The sequence below is a fragment of the Lichenostomus cassidix genome, chromosome 7 (assembly GCF_008360975.1).
Source record: "Lichenostomus cassidix isolate B80296 chromosome 7, HeHo_3.0, whole genome shotgun sequence".
NCBI classification, from domain to species: Eukaryota; Metazoa; Chordata; class Aves; order Passeriformes; family Meliphagidae; genus Lichenostomus; species Lichenostomus cassidix.
In genome coordinates this window covers 32954623-32971252 of record NC_139488.1, presented here as the reverse complement: position 1 = coordinate 32971252, position 16630 = coordinate 32954623, and the positions used below count along the sequence as shown (strand labels likewise).

Sequence of the window (16630 nt, the reverse complement as noted above, 5' to 3'; positions counted from 1 at the left end):
AAGTTTATTGGGGAAAGCAAACATTTGGGAAAAAAATTAAAATGTAGTGGCAACCAGAAATGTCTTTATGAGACTTCTATCAAATGCCTCAGAGGTTTCAATATTGATGATTTTTGCAGTTAGAATGCCAAAATAGGTAAAGAACTTTTAATATTTTTGCCCTATTTTTTTCCTCTGTTTACTGCATACTGCACCAGCTGTTGTATCATATCTGCAATAAAGTTTTGAAGAATGTAATTATATATTAATACACAATTTTCTCATGAACTTGTACTTGAATGCTTCACGGTGATTCTTTTGCTAGTCTCACTGTTTTATGTTCTTTAAACTGTTTTTAGGACAGATTTATCACAATGATTCTTATATACAGTGGAAGCATTTGAAATACTTAATAAAAGAATTTAGTTGCAAAGTTAGCTACGTCTAACTCTAAAATAAATTTTTCCCTTTTAATAGTGTAGTATTCAATGCAAAATGCCTGTCATCACAGGCTCTAATCACATGAGCTGAGTCCTGAGCAGGAATGATGAAAAATTGCAGTAAGAAATCTAAAGACCATTTTTTTCATGTTTGTCACATGCCAACAGCTTGGAGCTGAGTAGAATATTCTAAGTATAAAGATATAAAGTGTTTCTCTACAAGAATGGATACACTTATTTTGCAGCTGCCTGTCGAAAATTGATATTTTTAAAAAGCAAGTTCCTTGAATAGTATCTTAGTAAGGTAAGCTGACAGTGCAAGCATTTCTATCATATAATTGCTAAAAAGAGATCTGGGAAGGAAAAGGAACAGGTGCATCTTTTGAAAGATTAAAGTCGTGTTCCCTGTGACTTACAGTGTGCTGAACTGATGGTAAGCAGGTGGAAAAGTCACTTGAGTTCAGTTATAAAATATATCATTGTGAAGCATGTGGGTAATTAGTAATTGGGGGTTCTTTGCAATGGGGAAACTTGAGTGTGTATTTACCATATTTACAAAACTAAACAAACTGATTTTAATAAACATGAAGAACTTCTAAATTATAATTCAATTTAGCTAGTGTGTGACAATTTGAATCAACTAGCAGTAATCATCAATATATAAAAATAAATCAATAAGGCTTTTAAAGACTGTCTGTGACTTCCCTCTGAGGAGGTTAAGCACCTTCATAATGTTTCACACCAAAAATGAAATTACTTAAAAAAAAAAAAGTTCAAGATTAATATGAAACCCAGTAGAGAGAATTATCTGAATGTTAGAATGCTGGCATAGGCTTAGGAGCAAAGAGAGAAGTGAGCCTGTTTTCTGCAGTGATCTGCAGAGACAAAAGAGAGCCCAAAGCTTCACCAGCAAAGCTGCCCAGGGCTCTTCTGTAAGGGTGGCTCTGCTTTTGTCTGGAGTATTTTGAATCTTTCCAAAACTTCTTTTGTTACAGAACAATATCAGTTGTTACGCATGTCCACCTCTAAACTTTGCCATTTGTTAAATCCTCAGGAAGGCATCAGATAGCAGCAGTTCTTGGAACTGTGTGAGGGCAACGCTTTGCTGCACCTCCCTAAAGATAACTCATGCTGAAATTCATAAATAATTCACAAATACTTGGAAAAAACATGATTCATTGCACAATATGCAACAGAGACAGATGAAAAGTGACTACTTCCTGCCGTTTCCACGAGGAGAGTTTGAGGCTCTGTAGTAAACTTAATCATATTTACAGCAGGTTGAATAAGCAATTGAATTTCATTCAGGTGTTTGTTTCTGTTTTTGATGGATTTGCCGAGTTTGCTTCCACGGACTCCTCGTGTTTGCTTGTATGCTGGGAGAGTGCTCTGAATCCCAATTGAAGATATATTTGCATATTGATATTCACACAAGGAAATTACAGCAGAATAGCTGTGTATAATCCAGGCACCTGGCCCTGGAACACATAATCTGAATATAAATGGTATTTAGGGCTCTCTGAAGCCAGGAGATGCTCCTGTCTCTTTTGGATAACTCTTTATTCTTTGACTCTCATGCCTGCTTACACACACACACATGCATATATTTCTGCAAATAAATATCTGGTTATAGAGTTCAACATTTAAAAAGATTAAGTGTTAACATGGCTTTGATTAAACTTGTTTTATTATTCAAGAAATTAGAAAAGAAGGTTGGAATGAAGGTTGAAGTGATAACAACAGGAATCAAATATACAAAGGTGTAGTTTTAAGCTAGAACCCTGCTCTGAATGTTGTCAGTGCCATGGCAGAGTCCTGCTGACTCCTTCCATGAGGCTTCTTGTTGGTTTGTACAACCACTGCTGTCATGTGTGTGGCTCTGGAGAAGATGCTGGTGGTCTCTTTCATGGGTTACAGAGTTAATAGCTGACATTTATTAACTCTCCCGTCTTAATTGGATCCTTTCAGATGTTCAGCCAACTGGTCAGGCACACAGTGTGAGAGGCCAGCTCCCAAAAGCAGCAAGTCTGACAACATCAGTACAAGTAAGTACTTCAGATGGCTGCTATCACTTGTCAGATTTGGCTCAGTTTGGAAATGCAAGCCTTGTGATATTTCAGAATGTGAGTTTGTGACGTGAAAAATGCTCATTACCTTATCTTTTTCTTTAAAAAAAACCCCAAATGTAGATATTTCTCAATTTTTTGAACGCTTTTTGGAGATTTGGATGCAGTTCTTATGCCATACACTCCCTGCTCCAAGGGCTAGCTGCACTTTCCTTAAGGAAAGTGTGTCGAGTGACAAGCATTTGGGCATATCAGCCCTGTGCAGAGAACCAGTGTGAGACCTCTGCCCATTTAAGTCCTACTGAAAGCGTCAAAAATAGAGCTGTAAGTAGTGCATAACTTCTGTATTGGCTGTCTGCAGAGGGCTGAATTCTACCTACTGTGAAAATCATCCTGAGAGTAAGAATAGCTCCTGTGGAATTTTTTTAAACATGTCTGTAAGCGTGAAAGGATGGCATTGCTGCACTATTGGCTGCTTAAACTGGACAAGGTTCCCTGCAGAGTGTTGAGTGTTCTGTACCTGCCTTGGTCACATTCAGCCCAACCAGAGCAGCAAAATGAGCTGCCCACGATTCAGGTCAGCCTGGTGCTTAGATGAAATCTTCCCACGAGGGAAAGAGCACTCACAAGCTGGAAATAGGCAAAAGAGCAGGGAAAAACCTCAATCACTGCTTCATTTTGAGAGAATAACAGCTACAATTTGGGAAATGGGTGTTTGTGTTGAGCTTCTCCTGGAATTAGGCTGCACCATGGCTACCTAATGGCAGCTCATGCCTGGTGGGATGTTTTTTTCAGGGTTTTTTCCCTAAATGTTTACATGCCAAGACAAAATCAACTTTTTTTTTTTTTTTTCCCTGAAAGAGCCTTATTGTAATATCCTTTACATGCTGAAATCTTCATAAGCTAGAGTGAACTCAAGATGCTTCCAAGTTTTTTTTTCAGTACTTCATTTCATGTCTCTGACAACCTGACTTGGCTTTCAATAAGCCTTCAGGCAGAATTCAAAGCATTTTTCAATTCTTTATTTAGGCTGTGTTTAATGTAGAGCAGACACTGCCAGCAGCTTTTTTTTATTATTATTTTTTAAATAAATCAATAAGTGTAGCCAATGAAACTACCAGCAATACTTTTGTTTTCCACCTGCTAAGGACTGTGATATTGAAGAAAATACATGTCACTCCACACTGCCTTGATGCTGGAGTCCTGTTTTTATAAATCCTGTATTTGTAACATGGAATTATTTGTTGCATGTATTTCTTTACTAGCAGGTACTTAAAGTAAGGCTGAGAAATAAGGGTACAGTTGCTGACATTATTTTTGCAGATAGTCTCATTTCAGTGAAATTATCTGCCAAAATAATGTGAAGCCCATTTTCTTCTCCCCTGTTCCCTCCTGTCCTTTAACTTCACTGTCTGATCTGTGCACTGTTTTTCTGCTGCATTAAGCATTATTGTAGTTTTTGTGATTGCCTATATCAACATAACCAAACTGTTGGCTCTTGAGTACAATGCAGTAAAATGCAGCAAAATGCAGGAATGCACCAACCATCGAGAAATGAAGATTGCTCACTGCTTTTTATTTTACCACAAGTAAAGATAATAGATACATATAAATACTAATTAATTGTTCAACCAGAGCCAAGCCTACTGAATATTTTAAATTAATAATTGCATGGCCTAAACTGCTGAAGTTGCTGGTGGCAGTCAGTGGCTGTGCCACTACAGCCCAAATTGTCCAGCAATTCCACACACTCTCCTGGACTATTGCCGCAAATGAAAGCAGGGAATTAGTCCAAAGTATATTAGTATCCAGAAAGGGGAAACTCCTGATTTGTTTATAAAAGTACTTGTGTACACTGTTATCTGTAATAAAGTTGGGTTTTTTATTGATCAGCATTAAAATCTCAAATTGATGAGTGAAGCTCATCACGTGAAATTGCTTTTGTTGGTGTGGGAAATTATTCTCTTTTAATTAGTTCAGTTGTTTTACAGCTGTGAAGCCATGATTATTAAATGATATTTCCTTCTGTTTTAGGAAGCATAGCAATCATCGTTCCGCTTGTTCTGCTGGTGACTTTGATCACTACTCTGGTAATTGGACTATTTCTTTGCAAAAGAAAACGAAGGTAAGTAGTTTTATATTGATTTATGAAATTAAAAAAATAAGTCTTTAAAGTATTTTCATCTTTTTGATATACAAAAAAATCACTTTATATGAGAAATGAAAACACAACAGATGACCCAAAACTTGGTTCTGGAGGCAGTGAATCTAGTGAAACAGTTTGGTTCTTGCTGGAAAAACCAAGTCTATTATTGATACTTATGTCCCACACAATAGATAAAAATTTGTAGTTCTTACTCCCTTTGCTCAATCCTGCCAAGGATGTAGAAGTGTTAATAACTTTATCCAGAGACTTAGAGAACATAACAGAATTAATGTATTTCACTGAAACCACATACTCAAAATTTGAGTATTGTTTACATCTTCAAGTTATAGTGAAGATGTAAGCATTACTCAAAATATTTACCATAGTGTCCCAACCCTTTTCCTCATTACTGCATTCCTTTAATTGCTCAGGAAGCCACATTCCCTCACCGAGCAGGGAACATTTTGTTCTCATGAATTTGTCTGCCTTAGAGCCAACAATGGACTTGAGGACCTGCATTTGACTTTTTGACTTTGGACATTCCTTCCAAGGCCGAGTTTGGTGGCCAGGGGAGGCAGGAGTGTTTCTGCTGTATGAGACACTTGAGAGAGCTGCTGCCCTTCAGGTGTGCAGAGAAAAGAGCAGGATGGTGATGGTGATGCAGATTTAAGGAGGGAAGATTCCTGGTACCAAGGACATGGCTCACCAGGGAAGGGCTGGAGTGGCAATCAGACAAGCAAACCATTTCCTTCAGACCCATAGCTGTCCTGCTTGCTGGCCTGGAGCAGCTGTCTGCTTCCTCCTGGGGCTTGTTACCTCACATCTGAAACCAGGATAATGCCTTTTTGTTAAGCCCTTTAGAAATACATGATGAATCTGCTGTTTCTGCAAATGTGGCCTTTTATGAGACTATTTCAGTGCTCCAGGCTAAAAGAACCTTTTAAGTTGCTAAGATCATACACGGCATCTCCCCTGCAAACTCTGGTGTAAACTAGCGAGCATCAATTTTTAAAATCTTTTTGTAAAGCCAACAAGATAAATACATTTCCTGACCATGCTGTTAGTAATGCTGACCCTGCCAGGCTCCGTGGATGTCATTATGGGCTGCTGTACCTAAAACACCAAGTTTAGTGATAGCCAAATCCTGAAAACCAGTTGCTGCTCTGTAAATTATTTAGCTTCCTGTGAATCACTTGTTAAATAATAGATTTTCAGTAGAGAAATAGAAGTAGCCTCAATAAAGAACTTTCTTCTTAAAATTATATTTGAAAATGTATTTTAGAGTTATTTCATCTCTTCAGAGAAGACTGTCAAGTATTAAGCTAGGTGTAGTTGTTCAATACTTGCATGCTACTGTAAAGTGCCTATTTTAGGAAATATTTTTTCAATGACATTTCTGAAAAATACAGATCATTTAGTATATTGGATTTCAGCCACTGACTGCATCTTACCCAGCCAACAAGGGGACTCGACTGTTATCATCCTGACTGTGACCTCCCTATTATTCCCTTGTAATTCTGGAGAACATATTGCATTGGGAAAAAATTACCCTCTTGAGGTTTTTTCAATTGCTTGGGCTGAAATCACCTCCTTAGCTGAAAGAAATGAATTCAGCAACAGAAACAATTCAACTCAGTCACTTATCTTTACTGATACCTAATTCAAGGTTAAAAATAAGGCTCTGTCTTTTTATTAAAGCTTGAAAAAAAAATTCAAGTTGAACTTCAGTGTTCCAATAACCACTGGCCAGGAATACAAACTGGAACTACAAGAAGTTCATACATTTTTAATGCACTGTGATGAAACCATTTGCTTGTCCTCAGTTTACAACTGACTTTGGGCAACTGGTTGGAAATAGAAGTGGAATGAATGAGCAAGGGGACATGACTCATGTTCACTCTGTCTTCATTCCTGCAGGGAATCTGCAATGAGTTTGCAAAGCTTTTCCTTGGAAGTGAGGGAAATCTGGAAATAATTGGAGGAAATTAGGGTTGCAGACAGCGAGTTAGCACTTTGTATGGATTCATACCTCTACAGCCAAACTGAGAAAAACAATAAAATTCTCCTTCTAGCCTCTGTGAGATCTCCGCATAGACTCAGATTGGTACTTTGCTTGGAAAATGGAAGGATTTTATGGTTGTCTCTGCAGGAAACACTTTTTCATCCTGTTGGTCTTGGAGATTAAAGAGAAACAAAATATTCAACTATTTACTTGAAAGTTCACTAGTTGCTTTTTTTTTGTATGTTTATGCATTACAGGACAAAAACTATCAGAAGACAACCCATGATAAATGGAGGAATCAATGTAGAAATTGGCAATCCATCATATAACATGTATGAGGTGGGCCATGACCACAGTGAAGGTGGTCTTTTAGCCTCAGATTTTACTCTAAATGCAGAAAAGGTAATTTCTTCTCTTTTTCTAGAGGCAAAGCCACTACTTTTTTTATGTCTTACAAAGGTCTTGTCTTTAAATGTAACGAATAGAAATGTAGAACAATGACATTTAGATTTAGTTAATGAACATAAAACCGAGTTAGATTTCATTAGAATGAATGTCATGTATATATTAACAGCTGTTTTGTAGGCTGATGCTGGCTGATGGTCGTTTTTCCCAGTGCCTGTGTTTTATTAAAATCAAGTTAGAACTACAGAATGATTGGGGGTTTGAATGTTAAGGCAACATCTGCCTTAAGTTGCCAAACTACAACCTGTCTTTTTAGCCTAGTGGCAAACACTGAAAATTAGAAATTTGTATTGTCCAGCCTCTGTTTGAAGGACAAAAAAGTGCATGCATGCATACAAGACTAACTTATTTCACGTGTGAAAACATCCTGAGGTATAACAAATTGTGATTCCTGGCAGGCAGATAGATTAAGTGTTTGCACAAAGCCAATCAGCATTATCATTTCCATGTGAGAGGTGCTGTCACTCGTGCAGCCCCACTGCAGCTCCGTGAGCGATGTGATGCGGGATGAGCGCAGCGATGCCGCGGGATCTCCCCAGAGCTCCCCAGTCACACACACCCCAAAGGGCAGCCAGCACTGTGGTGTTTGTGACAGAGCAGTAACAGGATTACTGATGGCCCCAGGAATGCCATCATGGGATCTTCCCAGAGCTCCCCACTGAGACACACCCCAAAGGGCAGCCAGCACTGTGGCGTTTGTGACAAAGCAGTAACGGGATTACTGATGGCTCCAGGAATGCCATCATGGGATCTTCCCAGAGCTCCCCAGTCACACACACCCCAGCACTGTGGCATTTGTGACAGAGCAGTAACAGGGTTACTGATGGCTCAAGGAATGCCATTGCGGAATTGCACCGCAGAGTGCTCAGCGCAGGAGCTAAGCTGAAAATGGAGTTACTCACTGGAGGCAGAGTGGTTGAGGTGGTGCTCATTGTGAAGCCTGGCTCTAATCCTTGCTGGAAAATGGTTGGAAAATGCTGAATTTTGTTCTTGTATTTAATGTGAGAATTTTTCGTGCTGAGGAATAGCTGGAGGAAGATTTTTATAGATGTAGACCACTCTAGAAGAATGTTTCTAGTAGGTGCACTGTTTGCTTTACGGTGTTGATAAGTACAAGTGGAAAATGCTCTATTAGCACAGAAACTAAAATTTTCTGTTTACACAGGCCAGATACATAGGGGGAGGGTCCACTGCATTCAAGCTCCCCCACACAGCTCCATCAATCTACCTAAACTCTGACTTGAAAGGACCACTATCAACAGGGGTGAGAAATGATGATCCAAGTCCATTCCATTCCACCACAGCCCCTTTCTAAAGAAAGTTTGTCTGTCATTTTTGAGTGGAGGCGTTTTCTGTTCGTTTTTAATTTTGTTTTTCTTCTTTTAATGGAAAGAAGAATGACAGTAAATAATATATTTTCTATTTGAGATAAAGGGTGCCCCTCTGCATACAAAATTTCATCTGTACCCATCATTGTAACGTGATCTAAAACTGCAAATGTGTCTTTGCAAAGGAATAAAAAACCCAGTAAGCAATGTGATGCTTTTCCATAACATTATGTAAGTTTAGCATGGCATCCACAGCCATGTATTCTGATATATTTCCAATTTGTATGTAATTACTGGCATTTAGTGAAGTTTATCAAACTGAAAGATGGTTCCAAATAATGGAAGCAAGTGCTTTTATTTTAGAGGAATTTTCACATAAAAATTAATAATTTCCTTTGATATTTGCAAAGCATATTTTAATTTTTCGGATTTCAGTGGATTTGTATCAGCAAATAGCTCCTTCCAAAACATCAGATTTTTTACTGCAATTTAGTATGATTTTTGCAAACATTACAATTTGAAATACAAAAGGGACATCAATATGACATTCATTTTCATGTGCCTCAATATATATATTCATCTTTTGTGCCATTCATGTTCTTGCATGATTGTAATATGTTGTATTTGGAAGTTTATGGATTTTTATGGGGTGGGATTTTTCTGATGGAGCACAGAACCATGGATGATGGAAGCCAGAATATTTGCCCATCTTCAACTTTTTTTCGTAAATTCTGGTCACTCCAGCTTCTTTCTGTACTGCTTTACACAATCAGTACCACTCAAAGAGGTATCAAGAGGCAGAGCCTGCTATTATATATAATTTTAAGAACTCCAAAAGGCATTTAATAGATGCCAAGGGTCTCTGTTCTCGTTGTGGTTATCATCCTTAATAATGGTCGTCAATGAAATAAAAAAGTCCTGACAATTGAAACAGAACTAAAGTTCTGTTTCCCTAAATTTCCAATTAGAATCAGGGCCACCAAGGTAAAGATCTCCAGTGGGGACAGACAGGTAGAACTGAGAGTAGGGTTTATTGTTTTTTTTTTTTTCTTATCTTTTATTTTTTTCCCTTTTTTTCTTTTTTAATAGTTAAATACGTGTGGCTCACCTTGTTCTGCCTCCATTCCAGGGAAGTCTGGACCACGAGGCAATCACTTTGCCATGTGTAATAGATGGAATGGGCAGCTTTTAACTCACTAAATAAGTAGCTGCTGTAGCTATCCATCCTGAGGAATATCTGAATCCTGGCTCAGAAACAGTGTTGGTCAACAGGGAAAGGAAAGAACTAAGACTGTAGTCATCCTTCATTCCTTGTTTCCCAGGGTGTGCTCAGGATATTTGCACATCAGGAAAACCTGCCCACTTCTGGTTTGGGCAATTCAAAGTTTAGCCATTTCTTGTTAAACCAAACAAATTAATTTCCCTTGTTTAGAGCTTGCTGGTGTTTCACTCAGTATCTGTGTAAGCAGAGCAGTGATGATAAATTAGTTATAAGAAAGTGGAGGATTTTGACCACAAGGTGCCCTTTCTTGTTATTATGAGTAAAAGCTGAACTCTAATTGGATAGCAAAGTTCTTCTAGAGGCAATAAAGGCATAAAATATGAAGGAAGTGGTGGAGAATCAGGGGATTTCTCACACAATAAAGTGATGTGCAGCATCAAAAATGGACTTGTCCTGTACTGAAGTGCCACTCATTTCAACAGATGTTTTCCATTACAGTCCAAACTACCAAAATTGTTGAGACAAGACTTCTCAATTTGTAACTACTATTATATATTAACAGTTATGCTGGTTTATTATTAAAGTTTAATTTACATTACGAAAGTATTGAATTTTTTGGTCAAATCATGTTGTGTATTTGGGCCACAGAATTCGAAAACATGGTCAGCTATTGATGGGATGCTGATGTCTTAGAACAGGTAATACATGGAAACTGTTGGCTGCAGTTTTCTACTGTTAAACTTGTCACATGGTCTCACAGTGCACCTTCTCTATAAACTCCTTCATATCTATTCTGATATTCTGATTCCAGTGTAATAAGGTGGACAAGTCAACCTCAGAGACATTTTTTTTCAAGGTTTTTCGTTTAATTCTCGTCATTGTTTTTATGGTTTTAATATCATAATATGCTGCATGTCATGCCATTGGTTACTTTTAATAGCATGTCTCATCGTGAATTTAATTTTCAACTAAATAATTAACTCATCATCAGGTCTGCAGACGTCCAGGTACCTATTAAATACGTCCTGTTATATTTTGTGTGTACTTGTTCTCGGTTTAACAAAGTCATTTCCATTTCCATAAATGCCAATTTGGATTCAGTCTGACTGATCTAATGCTTGCTTAATTTCTCTGCAGCCAACAAATTACGCCAATCCAGTATATGCAAAGTTATACGTGGATGGACAAAACTGTCGAAACTCCTTAGCAAGTGTTGATGAAAGAAGAGAACTTCTTCCAAAGAAAATAGATATTGGGATAAGGGAGACTGTGGCATAATCTGCTGTTACCTTTTATACTCTGTATAAATGTATAAAATATAAGGATTACTTTTCTATGTACCAACAGTATTATAATTGTTTTGGCATCAGCATTACCTCTGTTTTTTGTTCGGTTGATTGTTTTCTGGGTTTTTCTTTTGCTGATGACTTTTGACTGACCATTTGTAAGGTATTTTTATGAAAAAGAAACTGCACTACGGTACAATTTACAACAATGCTGCTGAAATAACACACCTTTAAATTTGTTAAAATGGCAAACAACATATTCGTTTGTAGCGTGAAAATGAGCAATCTATTTTCTATGAACTTTTTTGGTTCTACTTAATCGATGAAGATGGTATCTGCACTTTTTCATTATGTAGTCTGAAAGCTGTAGTACAGTGTGTAATTTTGTTTATTTTAAATGGTGAAAGAATGATTGAATGGTCTACTCTCTTCTTTGTGCCCATTAGAACTTCTCTTCAGATCCTGATGAAGCTAGATAACTTTTCACAAACAATCAGAACTTGCTTTTAAATTAGCTTTAGGTTGCCAAGAAGTAAACAAGACTATAGAAGTGAAACATCTAATGATCTGCATGAACACAATGATTATGTTTCCGAAATTCAGTGACTGTACATGATATACTAAACATATATACCATGTAAACAAGCTTTGTATTTATTAAAACCTTATAGAACATAGTAACGATCTATCTTGGAAGCTGAAACCTTACTTGCTGTGGGACAAAGCATTGGAATCCAACAGTCCTGTAGGACAGTAGCCACCCTAGAGCACAAGAGGGCATTGCCTACACATGCTTTACATGTTTATTCACCTAATCACATGCAGTACTTATGGATTAATAACTCCCCGACACAAAGCAAGCAGTAGGGAAAAAGCCAAACCCCAAACCTTAAGCACACTCAGAGGATCACAGCATTCGGTTTTGACAATCACAAAAAAACCCCACACCTGTTTAGTGATGGTAAAGGAGTCAAAACACAGCATTTTCTTTAAATTAGGATTTATGTTGTGGAGGCAAAATGAACCAAACTGCTTATTAGTGAAAGCTTAGCAAAGCCCAAGTTTCAGTAGTCTGGGTTAAATATTAAAGTGCAAGTATCAAAAGTGAAAAGCATCAGTATCAGTTTCCAGCACTTCTCTGACCTGCTCTGTTTTCTGTTGTTGCTGAGAGGCAAAATCTGACTCACCTTTTTTAATTTTGATGGAAATAAAGGATACAATTACTTTCAGGTTTGAACTGAATCAAAATCTTTTATACATAACTTTGAAGGCACAAAAGACATATTCACAGATCTACTGTGGAGGACTCTTCATTCCTCTGCTAGACATGACTGACTTTTAGCTATCATAATATATTAACCTAACAGATTAAATATGTTTGTGGTTGCTCTTTATTCCCTTTGTACAAGCATTACAAAAATAACTGCTGTTTTATAAGAGATTTTTGTTGTACTATTGTGCATGCATACTACCTATTTCTAAACTTTGCCATATTGGGGCCTTTATAAAACTCTTGATTTATGTAATACTAGTGCAATTTTGCTTGAACAATGTTATGCATATCATAAACTTTTTCAGGTTCTTGTTTAAGTACATTTTTTTAAATTGAACAGTATTTTTCATTTTGGTTATAATAGTCATTTTGCCTATGTTTCTACAATGAAGTGTTAAATACTTTATAAAAAAATTGTTGACTGATTTATTTAAATGAAAATCTACATACTTAATTCAGTGTGTTGACTAATTTTTAAATTTAACTTACAAAATGAAAGCTAAAGAAAGAGCAAATTGAAGCGAAAGAACATTACTTTGTACAAATGGGTAAATCCCTTTTCTTAATGAAAATTTTTGCTTTTTATACCAATTCTATTTGAATGTTTTTGCAGCTCTGCACGTGTTTGGATAACTTAGGTGTATAGCTGTATATTAATGTCAATAGAATTTTAAAGCTATTATTTTTTTCTATAAAAATACTGTATTAAATAGTTTCATACCACACAGCTACGATTCCACAGGTTCTGCCTTTTTTTCTGCTGACATCACCAGAGATGGATTAGGCCCTCATTTTTTTTCACAATTACAGTTGTTATGAAGCATAAGACATTTCAGAAACATTCATTTTCTGGCAGAGAATGTTTTCTCTTCAATACTCAGGTAGAGCTAATTTTTAACTCGTGGGTATAAAAGTAACATGAGTTTGAAATCATGAATTCTTACATGGGCCTGAGCAATTTTACTTACTGGGATGTCTCAGTTCCCCTTCAGTGAGACATTTTATTTACTTTATTTACTTGCTTATAAAGTTAACTACTTTATAAAAACTAAATTTATTTCCTTATATAAATACACAGTTGATGTCAGTGGAGCTATTAAATGCTGGATATTAGATCAGAATATGGTCATGGTATGTAGGTAAAATTTTGATGGAGATACTGAATTCTACCACTGCCATACTTAAAAACCTTCAAATTGCACATAGGTGTAATAATCCACAATGGATTTGTTTTGTTTGTGTTTTGCTTTACCAAGGTTCTCCACAGGAACTGTTTCCACAATTCTTTACCAGCCCTGATATCCCCAGGCTCTGTAGGTGTGCAGAACACACAAGGAGCTGAAGGGTGAAAGATTGAGGAATTAATAACTTATATCTGCATCCTCATAAGTTCAGTCAAATATTTTTGGGCAGGAAATTCTAGAAAATTTTGGAAGGGATGAGAAAAAAATGTTAAACTTTTACATTCCCACGGCCTTTTTGCTGTTATTGATGGCACAGATTCATGTGTGTTTTAAGTTCACACAAACTTAGAAGTAAAAAAAAATTGGCTTCATCACTGATGAAAGCATCTGTCTCTTCAGAGTGTAGTTGCAAAGCTTTTTTTCTGTTTGCTTTCCTGTGAAGGCATTCAGTGAACATTCATGGGAAATGCCAGTTCTGTGCTATGCCACAGAATTCATCAGGGCAGAGTTTTTCTTCCACAGTACTAATGATTTTTTTCTTAGCATTCTGAAGCAGTTTGTGGGTTCCAGAAATAAGAGGTATTAAAATTATCCAGGGAAATGGAACTTCTGATTACTCTAACCCTGAAATAGCCTGTTTATTGACTTTGTGTTCTTAGGCTAAGGAATACCCACATTTTCATTCAACAGATGACAAAAAAGAAATGTAAATTTGAAAGGGGACATCATCACAAACCAGGTGCTAAACTTCTTTGCTGAATGGAGAGTCTCTATGCAAAACATGAAAAAAGAAAAAGGATTTGTTCAAAATTTTACAATTCTGTCTAATGGATTTTTTTATTTCCCTACAGAGGTTATACTAGTTTATTCACATCATCGTGCAGTGGAGTCTCTGCCTTGTGATTGCCCTCTTGGTGTATGCAAGAGTTTGCATAAACTCTGAATTATGACAACAAAAGTTCTAAATGGCAAATTGAAATGGATGATGCTCTTGGTACTCGGATTAGTCACTGCACAAAACTGAGATTGCCAGCATGAATGCAGTCCTGTTGATAAACACACTAGGAAGAATGTTTGAGAATATTTGTTTTGAGGTTATTTATTTTGCTGTGCTTTTTCTAATTGTTTCTTTCTCATTTCTGAGATGGTCCTGGTGTTTGATGTTTGCAGAAGAAAAGCTCTGTAGTGGAATGCCTTTGAAATTTCTTCCTCAGTCTATTACCTGGCAGTGAGATTGCTGAGAAAGTCCTAATACAGCAGCAATTGTTTTTATTTTTTTTTAAATCAGAATCAGTACAGTCACATCCATTAATTGAATTTTGTGTAAACATTTGAGAAAATCTGTGAAAGTGCCTAATGTGTCAGAATAAACCAAGTACCTTCTCATGCATCCCTTTCTGGAGGATGAGATGATATAGGGAAGCAATGTCAGTGATGATAAAAGGTCCTCAAGGCTGTCGGCCTTAAAAGTGAAGACATTTTTCATGTGGAACAAGCAGACCAACAATGAATCTTGTCTGTGTAGCCCTGGGCATCTCTGCAAAAGTGTTGAAGCATTTGGAATCTCTCAGGTTTTAGATGGACGGAAGGGTGGCTGAAGGAAGGAAGGATAATTTATCATCCCAGGTCACTAATTTATTGTGCTTACCATTTCCACGTGGGAAATACAGATCTCATGAAAGAAAGGGTTTCTCATTTAGTGCCCATATTTTAAGGTGACAAAAAGGAGGAAAGAAGCATAAGAAATCTTTTTGCTTCCCCATGCCAACTGCACATCACTCAGCTCGTGTTGTGCCTCTCATGACCTCTGGCAGTGATGTTCAAAGTCGTACTCATATAGAGGGAACTCAAAGGATGTTCAATGAGTTTTCCCTGGAAAGAAGATAATGATATTGCTGACCTCCACTACTGCTACTAAACCTAATAATGATCCATTTTTTTGTAAATAAAGTAACTTTAAAATACCAAGATGCATATATATACACAAAGTGTGTAGTATCAGAGCTCATGTCTAGTTGCTCTGAGTAAAAAATTATTTTCACAGGTGAGTAGAAAGGCAGGTCTGAAGCTACCATGGAAACTCAAAGGAAATATTAATTTAGGATTAGTGCTAAAGCTCTTTTAAAGTATCTGTTCATCCCAGATAGAGAAAAAAAAAAGATTGTAGAAGCTGGTCACTGACATTTTCTTAAAATATTTCTTAAATAAACAGCTTTGAATGTTACAAGAGTTAGCACCTCAGAAGATATAAGGAAACAAGCTGTGTAGCCAACAGTTTCTCTCTGGTGTTGGTGATGCACTGGTAGCAACAAGGTGTCATGAGTTGGTTTGATGATTTGTTAGCCATAAACAGAATAAGTCTGTGTGGATCCATGAAAATGCTGAAGAGATGAGCTGCTCAACAGGTGAGTGTCCAGGCACCTGAATAGCTCAAGGGCTTGGCAAGGATTGCACTTGGAAAGGGTTTCCACCTGCTGGTGTTTCTATCTGGTGTCCCGTGTGTGTGAGTTCTGTGACAAACCAACTTCAGGAAGAATAACACAAGATAGGATGAGTGGTCTGGGTTATGTGGCAGGTTAAGGTTGCCCTTCTCCAGGTATGTCTGTAGTTCTGCACATCTCCTCACACCAAAATGGAGTAAGTGCATATCCTGTGTTTTTGTGTACACTTGTGATGTTCAATGTAAAAACTCTACTCTTACCTGCTCCTTTTCAGAGCAGGAGGAGTGCACTGGGGAGTAAAACTGGGTGGTTTTTAGGTGTCCAGTGCATCCTCCAGTGAGCAGATTTGTTGGACTAGCAATGCTGCATGCTTTCCTCTTTGCAGGACTCCCAATATTCCAATTACAGCTCCCTGGCAGTCATTTGAACTTCTTGCAGGTAGTAAGAGTGTCCCAGGGTGCTTTGTCCAGCAGAAGCAGTCACAGAGCAGTAAAAGCTGTGTGGGAGCTCCCAAGGCTGTGCAGCCCCTGCTCCCCCAGGCTGGAGATCCCATGGGCTTTGCTGTCCTTTCCACTGGCTGTGGTGAACTGTGGAGGTGCAAACAGAACCTATCTACCCTGTAGGGCCTTGTAGTTCAATAGGCAGTTTGAAAATTGGTCTCTCACCAAGAGGGAGTGACCTTCTCTGGGATTTGTCTGCCTGTGCATGATTGGGTTCAGAGCTTGGGTTCTGCCCTGATGTGTCTTATCTGACACTTTTCAGAGGATGTTAAGCCTTTGTGGAAGATCTGTGATGATT

The 16630-nt window shown here is 37.5% G+C and overlaps 1 protein-coding gene across 1 annotated transcript in view; it reads left to right on the top strand.

The window, feature by feature from the left end:
- LRP1B (LDL receptor related protein 1B) overlaps positions 1-15556 on the top strand; it is a 613981-nt gene extending 598425 nt beyond the window's left edge. Inside the window, exons 88-92 of the mRNA XM_085067137.1 lie at positions 2388-2464; positions 4520-4610; positions 6891-7035; positions 8264-8362; positions 10786-15556. Of these exons, the coding sequence (XP_084923263.1) occupies positions 2388-2464; positions 4520-4610; positions 6891-7035; positions 8264-8362; positions 10786-10926 (553 nt within the window). The 3' untranslated portion in view covers positions 10927-15556. The remainder of the gene's footprint in view (positions 1-2387; positions 2465-4519; positions 4611-6890; positions 7036-8263; positions 8363-10785) is intronic.
- The last annotated feature ends 1074 nt before the right edge of the window (positions 15557-16630 follow it).